At 42.2% G+C, this 8,035-nt stretch overlaps 2 protein-coding genes across 2 annotated transcripts; both read left to right on the top strand.

The window, feature by feature from the left end:
* The first annotated feature begins 380 nt into the window (after positions 1 to 380).
* Positions 381 to 1,394, top strand: LOC147439168 (uncharacterized). The gene has a single exon (XM_086483979.1). The coding sequence runs from the start codon at positions 381 to 383 to the stop codon at positions 1,392 to 1,394; it is 1,014 nt and encodes a 337-aa protein (XP_086340105.1).
* Positions 1,395 to 4,543: 3,149 nt separating this feature from the next.
* On the top strand, positions 4,544 to 6,336 carry LOC147439169 (uncharacterized). The gene is made up of 3 exons (XM_086483980.1): positions 4,544 to 4,946; positions 5,031 to 5,593; positions 6,295 to 6,336. Exons 1-3 carry the CDS (start codon positions 4,544 to 4,546, stop codon positions 6,334 to 6,336), a joined length of 1,008 nt encoding a protein of 335 aa, XP_086340106.1.
* Positions 6,337 to 8,035: the final 1,699 nt, after the last annotated feature.

The raw sequence follows: 8,035 nt of genomic DNA on the forward strand, positions 1-8,035 counted from the left end.
AGGAGGCTGTAAACTCTGATTTTAAAAAGCAGGTTCAAGAACTGGCAGAAGAATATCCCACACAGTGGGAGTATTTTGCAGAGGAGTTTATTTATGAAAGCTCAAGGATTCTAGATCGGGAAATAAAGGACATGACTGAACGAAATAAGGTTTTCTTCAGTAAAGGTGAAGGGGATCAGATGCAGATCCTCAACTATGATGAATTCTAGGAGCATATTTCTGCAATAAGTAAAGCCAAAGAAAATGCTAAGCTAGAAGCTGTTATTGATGCATGTCTTCTAGAAGACGAGACATTATTGCATGCAGATGATGATTTCATAGTAGATACTATTTATGCTCGATTCGGATTGTCTTCTTTATTACAAAGCAGATATGACTCTATGGATGCTAAGCATGCAATCATATCCTCTCAAAGTGACATAAATGAGGAAGCAGGTTTCTTAGAGCCAGTACATGGTTTGCATACAAGCATAGTTGCTAGCAGTGATCAAGAAACATGTTTTTCAGAGTCAATATGTGATGTGGATGCCCATTTGGAGTGCTCTTTGTGTATAGAACATGAAGAGAATGCTTATGCAGCATTACATGCAAAAGCAATTGTTTTGGATGATGCTATACGAGAGGGTTTCATGTCTATGGCTGCATTTCAGGACACTGGTGATGATATAGATGTATTTGATGCTCAACCATATGTATTTGATGTGAACCAAGACAAAGATTATGATTATGGAGATGCATATTCAGAGGGGGTGATGGATGATAATCAGTCTATGACTTCTACAGGTTACAGGGTTTGCTATGATGATGCTATGGAAAAAGAAATTGATGCTATCTTTGTAATGCATGTTGAGACTTGTGCTATTGAAGTGGAAAGATATTTGAATGGGAGTGTGAAGCTGCCAGAACAATTTGTTCCTATGTATGAAACAAGCGATGAGGTTTCTTGTGTTAATACTCAGAAACTAGGTGGTTCTTCCAAGGAGGAAGATATGGAGCTTATGGATCTTCTTGATGATGCGTTAGAGGAATTTCGAGTTCCTTGTGACAAGAGTAGTGAAGAACAACTTGCAACATATGATGAAGAGCTTATGTTTCTTTTAGATGAGGCTCTAGAGGAGTTTGTGCCTACTAGAGAAGGAGGCCATGCAACATTCGTGTTATCAAATGAAGTGATGACATTCAATGACTCACTGATGCAGATTGATATTTTGAAAACCATAGCGACTGAATTCATTTTGCCTATAGGTTCTGTTATGATGGGAATATGGGACTTTTTGCTGCTATGCTACGAGAATGTTTGTGGAGATGCAATATACTTGAAATATGATCATCCACTACCTTATGACCCAGAAGGTTATCATGCTAGATATGATAGTACTTTATATGCCATATGATCCAGGTGGTTTGAATGAAGATTTATGGGTTAATTTATGCTTATGCTGTAATGATTGGAGATTATTGTATTTTCCCTATGATCCTTGAGGATGGTGCAAATTCTTTAAAGGAATGCTCACACTGGGGCAAATGATTGGGTTCCCGTTTGATCCCAGGGGCTACTAAAGTGCCAGATACAGATTTGAAGAGTACCAGCTATCTGATGTAGCAGGTTGCATGGTACAAGGTTTTGTTTTCTAGATTTATGCTAAGTCAGAAGAGTTTTGGTTATGCAGTCAATAAGATTACATGGCGGGCTTCCAGCTGACTTCTTTGCACAATTGATGAAGTATCTTCACATTTTTTTTGAGATTGGTTCTGCTAACAGAACTTGAGGTAAAGGACTTGACGGCCATTCCGTGTGTAGACAGAGTAAGGCATACTTGAGCTTGACAGGGTTCCTTAAGAGAGAGATTAATGGTCAAGTCGTGTGCATCATTAACTGGAGCACTTGAGTCTGGCGGGGTTCATTATGCAAGTTATCCAAGATTGAATGCTTTGAAGATACGTCAGATAAGGTTCATAGATTTTTGATGGACAACTACCTAATGATTAAGCTATAAGATTGATGATAGGGTATAAGCCTTATTTCATTTTTCGTAAGTTTACTAGTTACGTGAGGTTGATGATGGTAAGGAGCTTAAGGTACTGTAGCTGTAGCAGATGCAGATTGAAGCGCTATTGGCACAGATCGAAGGCAGTGCAGGTTCAGAGGTGGTGGATGTCGTGCAGCTCCACTGCCATGATGAGAAAAAGAGCAGAGAAATGCAAGATAAGCTTCTTTGAAGCCTACACATTTAATAAACAGTGATCAGGGCTTAATAAGAGGCCAAGCTTAATGATTAATGTATGCCAGATGCGGCTTAAAAGGGCCAACATATGCCTCAATGATGCCAAAAATGAGTATGCTTGCAGTGACCATAGATAAGAGATTATGATCTAGAACTGTAGTGCTTGAAGTGCTCTACCGGCCTATCTTTACGGCTCGTCGATTGGAGTCACAGTGAAGAAGTTATGGCACTTTGAAGTTTAAGTCGATTGCAGATCAGTATCTTGGGCAACTGCAGTTAAGGTGACAGAAATGAAATGAATGCATGGGCGTGAAGTGCTCACTTTGTGGAGCGCGTTGGTCTTCTCACATCAGTAATCGAAATGCCGGTTGCCAAGATATTAGCCTTTAAAGATTCGTCGGGGGCTTGATCCGCTCGGTAGCAACACTTTGGTTGATATGTTGTGCCTGACAAGAATATTATTTATCGGACGTTGCTGATAGCAGGAAATGCCGGACACGGCTATGGCTTAAGCAGATACAAATCGAGGGCTACTGGAGAAAGTTGTTGTGCTTGGCAATACCCTGGTCGGCATGTATGCTAAATATGGCTGCCCAATGCTTGGCATTGCCTTGGCTAGCATGTATACCAAATGGGGTACCCTTTTAAGGGCCGCCCATGACTTTAAATAAAATGGCCGCCCAATGGAAAAATTAAAGGGATTTTGAATGTGAAGCCAAGGAGAAAAAAAGCATGGCGAAGAAGGACCGGCAGCGAGCAGACAATAACGTAGGGCAAAATGAGTCCTAGCAGGTGATGCGAAGCCTAGCTAAGGACGGCGAAGTAGCGGGTTATGACCAGCTCTCCATGGCGCTCGTTTTCGGTCCAATTTTCGGTGTTTTCCGTGCTGGCCATCCGATTTGATGCCACGTCATAGCACCTATTCCTGCGCCACGTCAGTGATGCCGGGCGCCGCTGCTTAAGGAAGGCATGCTATTATTAGAGGGAGTTTTTTGCATGAGTAAGGGAGAAGCAAAAACGTGAGGAAGAAGGAGACTAGGAAGGAGGAAAAAATGAGCAAGAAGAACGAGAGCAAGGCAAGAAGCTTCTCTGGGGTGTTCTCCATCGAACCAAGGGGGGTTTCTCTCTCTCTCTCTCTCTCTCTCTCTCTCTCTCTCTCTCTCTCTCTCTCTCTCTCTCTCTCTCTCTCTCTCTCTCTCTCACTCTCTCTCTCTCTCTCGCAACACAAGGAGGCTCTCCCTCTCGATCTTGAACATACAAAGCAAGGCCAAGGGAGGAAGCACCTCTCTCTCTCTCTCTCTCTCTCTCTCTCTCTCTCTCTCTCTCTCTCTCTCTCTCTCTCTCTCTCTCTCTCTCTCTCTCTCTCTCTCTCTCTCTCTCTCTCTCTCTCTCGGCTTAAGTAAGAACGAAGTCTCTTCCTCTCCATCATATACTCGAGAAGCGAAGTTATTACTCTCTCTCGATCTCCAATCAAGGTAAGCAAGAGAGATAACGAGGGTAAGGAAAGCAAGAGGAATAAGGATCTTGAAGCTTTTTCTGAAGCGACCAAGACGAGAAACCTGTTGAAGTAAGCAAGCAGGCTTGAGAAGGCGAGAATTGATAAAGCGACAAACGAAAACAGTTATAGATAATTAATAAAGATGGAGATGACAGAACAATTAAAACAGTTTATTGATGATTTCAGTTCCAATGGATTTGATAAAAATCTAGCAGTTGCAGATTTGCCTAAAATAATGGAATTAGTTCAGGGATGTCTGCAGGAAGCGAAAGCCATGTAGATAAAGAAGCAGATTGATGATGTTGTAGAGCTAGCACTTGATGTTGTTCGGGAGCAGTATTATATTTTCCAGGGATATGATCCAGAAGGTTTTATTGCATGTTATGAAGCTCAGATGAAGAGACGAAATGTTCCCGAAGATCGGATAATTGCAGCTTTTGAGAAGGCTGTAAACTCTGATTTTAAAAAGCAGGTTCAAGAACTGGCAGAAGAATATCCCACACGGTGGGAGTATTTTGCAGAGGAATTTATTTATGAAAGCTCAAGGATTCTAGATCGGGAAATAAAGGACATGACTGAACGAAATAAGGTTGTCTTCAGTAACGGTGAAGGGGATCAGATGCAGATCCTCGACTATGATGAATTATGGGAGCATATTTCTGCAATAAGTAAAGCGAAAGAAAATGCTAAGCTAGAAGCTGTTATTGATGCATGTCTTCTAGAAGACGAGACATTATTGCATGCAGATGATGATTTCATAGTAGATACTGTTTATGCTCGATTCGGATTGTCTTCTTTATTCCAAAGCAGATATGACTCTATGGATGCTAAGCATGCAATCATATCCTCTCAAAGTGACATAAATGAGGAAGCAGGTTTCTCAGAGCCAGTACATGGTTTGCATACAAGCATAGTTGCTAGCAGTGATCAAGAAACATGTTTGTCAGAGTCAATATGTTATGTGGATGCCCATTTGGAGTGGTCTTTGGGTATAGAACATGAAGAGAATGCTTATGCAGCATTACATGCAAAAGCAATTGTTTTGGATGATGCTATACGAGAGGGTTTCATGTCTATGGCTGCATTTCAGGACACTGGTGATGATATAGATGTATTTGATGCTCAACCATATGTAATTTATGTGAACCAAGACAAAGATTATGATTATGGAGATGCATATTCAGAGGGGGTGATGTATGATAATCAGTCTATGACTTCTACAGGTTACAGGGTTTGCTATGATGATGCTATGGAAAAATAAATTGATGCTATCTTTGTACTGCATGTTGAGACTTGTGCTATTGAAGTGGAAAGATATTTGAATGGGAGTGTGAAGCTGCCAGAACAATTTGTGCCTATGTATGAAACAAGCGATGAGGTTTCTTGTGTTAATACTCAGAAACTAGGTGGTTCTTCCAAGGAGGAAGATATGGAGCTTATGGATCTTCTTGATGATGCGTTAGAGGAATTTCGAGTTCCTTGTGACAAGAGTAGTGAAGAACAACTTGCAACATATGATGAAGAGCTTATGTTTCTTTTAGATGAGGCTCTAGAGGAGTTTGTGCCTACTAGAGAAGGAGGCCATGCAGCATTCGTGTTATCAAATGAAGTGATGACATTCAATGACTCACTAATGGAGATTGATATTTTGAAAACCATAGCGACTGAATTCATTTTGCCTATAGGTGCTGTTATGATGGGAATATGGGACTTTTTGCTGCTATGCTATGAGAAAGTTTGTGGAGATGCAATATATTTTAAATATGATCATCCACTAACTTATGACCCAGGAGGTTATCATGCTAGATATGATTGTTGTCAATTACTTTATATGCCATATGATCCAGGTGGTTTGAATGAAGATTTATGGGTTAATTTATGCTTATGCTGTAATGATTGGAGATTATTGTATTTTCCCTATGATCCTGGAGGATGGTGCAAAGTTTTTAAAGGAATGCTCACACTGGGGCAAATGATTGGGTTCCCGTTTGATCCCGGGGGCTACTAAAGTGCCATATACAGATTTGAAGAGTACCAGCTATCTGATGTAGCAGGTTGCATCCTCCCGGATCTCCTTTGGTGCCTCCACCAAGTAGATGAGGTAGGTTGGGTATTTGTTCAGCCAACCTTTCGTCCATCTAGGTTGTGAATCTACTATCTTCTTTGATTGTTCCTCCTTGTGATGTCGCCTTCGTAAAGAGCGACATACTGCTCCCCTTCTAGTCTCTTTTTCGTCTTTAGCACTTCAAATTTCATCAAAGGGAAAGGCAGGCTGGGTTGCATCCACGGTTCATGGAGCACTTTTGTGTCTAGTCCCTGAAGTCTAATGGAGATTAGGAGTCTCCTCTCCCATTCCATTTCTGCCTTGGCACTCTCCTCTGCTGACTTTTCTATTTGGTCATGGAGCCTTTGTTCATCTTCTTCTTCAGAGATTCTTGAAGTCGAGGCCACCTCTTGAGCTGGGGCTGGATATTCAATTGTGGTTGCCTCTCCAGTTTCTGGTAGCTCTATGGCTGCTCCACCTGATTCTTCTTGTGGTGTCTCTGTCTCTCTTCTTTGTTGCTCTTGTAGATCTTGGAGCTATTTGCGGAAGGCCTCATTTTCTGTCCGTAGCGTTTGATTTTCTAATGTGAGCCTCTCCTTTGCGGCCAATGATCCCTCCGCAATGTGCAACCTTTGCACTTGCTCTAATCTTAGCTCTCTTTGTAAGCTTCGGACCTGGTCTTCCAAAACTGGTACGATAGCTCCCTCTTGTTCGCTTCCTGCTCTGCTAGCTCTAGGGGGTAGACCTGAGTCTAGTGATTGTTCTTTCTTGGAGCTCGACTCTTTCCCTTAGCTCAATGAGCTCATCCTTAGCCGCCTCCAACTCATCCTCTATCCGCTCCCTTGCTTCCTGTGCACTTGTTACTTCTCTTGAAGCCTCGGCTAGTTGAAGTATCAAGCCGTCTCTCTCGTTTTCCGCATCATAGAGTGATGCTTTATGACTTTCAGATTCAGTCATAGCATTCTCTAAATTTCTCTGCAACTCCGCTTCCCTTTGTTTGGCTGTCTCAATCTCTACTTCCTTTGCCTTGGACCTTTCTTTTATCTTGCTGAGCAGTTCATGCACCATGTGCATGTCTTTTTCATCATCATCTGTCAACTCTAAATCTCTTTCCGCCACCACCTCCACTGGCTTTGGCTCTTCTAGTATTTTCGGTTCGTCCAGTTTCTCTTCACTTTCTTTTTTACTCTTTGTCTTTTTCTCCGTCTCTCTCCGTTCATCTTGTTTTTGTAGGGTGATCCCATAAACTGTCTCAAGGGCCTCTTCTTCGGTGTATCCTATCTCTACCAGATCCTCATAATCATTTCTCTTTTGCTGAACTGGATCTATCTTCTTTTCTTTGGTCTCGGCTTCTGGCTTTTCCAAAACATCTGTGTCCACCTCTACTGTGGTCTCTTCCACAATTTTTTCCGTCTTCTTTGGGCTTGGTACATCAGTCATAGAGGGATGTTTGTCCTCAGCTTCCTTGGCTTTCCCTTTGTTGGCCTACCCATCTTTCTCTTGAGGCTTAGTAGACCCATCTACTTTCCTTTTCCCCTTGTCGTCCTTTTTCAGCTCAGCTTTTAATTGTTGTACCTCCTCTTCAGTGTATGGCTCGATAGGTTGCTGCTCCAAAATAGCCTCTGACTCCTCATAAGCTTTAATATATTGATCGTATTGATCAATATGTGGCCTGGCCGAGCTAGTTCCGACTTTAGTGGGGTCTGGCACCCACTTTTCTTCAAAGTCACCCTTTAGAGCTCTTTCCGCTCTAAACTGCTCCACTAATCTTTCCATTCTTGCCGCTTTCTGACTTTTGGTTTGCTTGGGAGCAACCTTCTTCTTTACTTTCTTCTTAAGTGGCTCGTCCACATCCTCTTCAGGTTCTGAAACTACTTCTATTTTCTAGCGTGCTCTTGTGGATGCCCTCTTGGATACTTCAGGCTGTTCTTCCTCCTCGTCGGCTTCTCTAAGCCACTCATTCTGGGAGGGATCCTTTGGCCACTGATCTCTAGCTCCAATAGCTTCATAAGCTATTCTTGTCAGAATTTCCGCTCCTCCTATGTATTTTGGCTTCTCGTTGTGCATGGAAATTACTTGCTTGTGGATGTGTTGAGCGTAATTTACCTCTTTTGGCATATTGCTCTTTAATGCCCATGTGATGGTGGTTGCAATGGCATGGGGTGGTGTCGTATACTTTTGCGGTCTTTTACTGCAAACATGAAGAAATTGGTTGTACAGTCGGCAAAGGGTTGCCGCTCTTGGGTCCTTCATATCTCCATAGGTCGC

This window comes from Adiantum capillus-veneris, chromosome 16, assembly GCF_014529385.1.
Source record: "Adiantum capillus-veneris isolate H3 chromosome 16, ASM1452938v2, whole genome shotgun sequence".
Lineage (NCBI taxonomy): Eukaryota > Viridiplantae > Streptophyta > Polypodiopsida > Polypodiales > Pteridaceae > Adiantum > Adiantum capillus-veneris.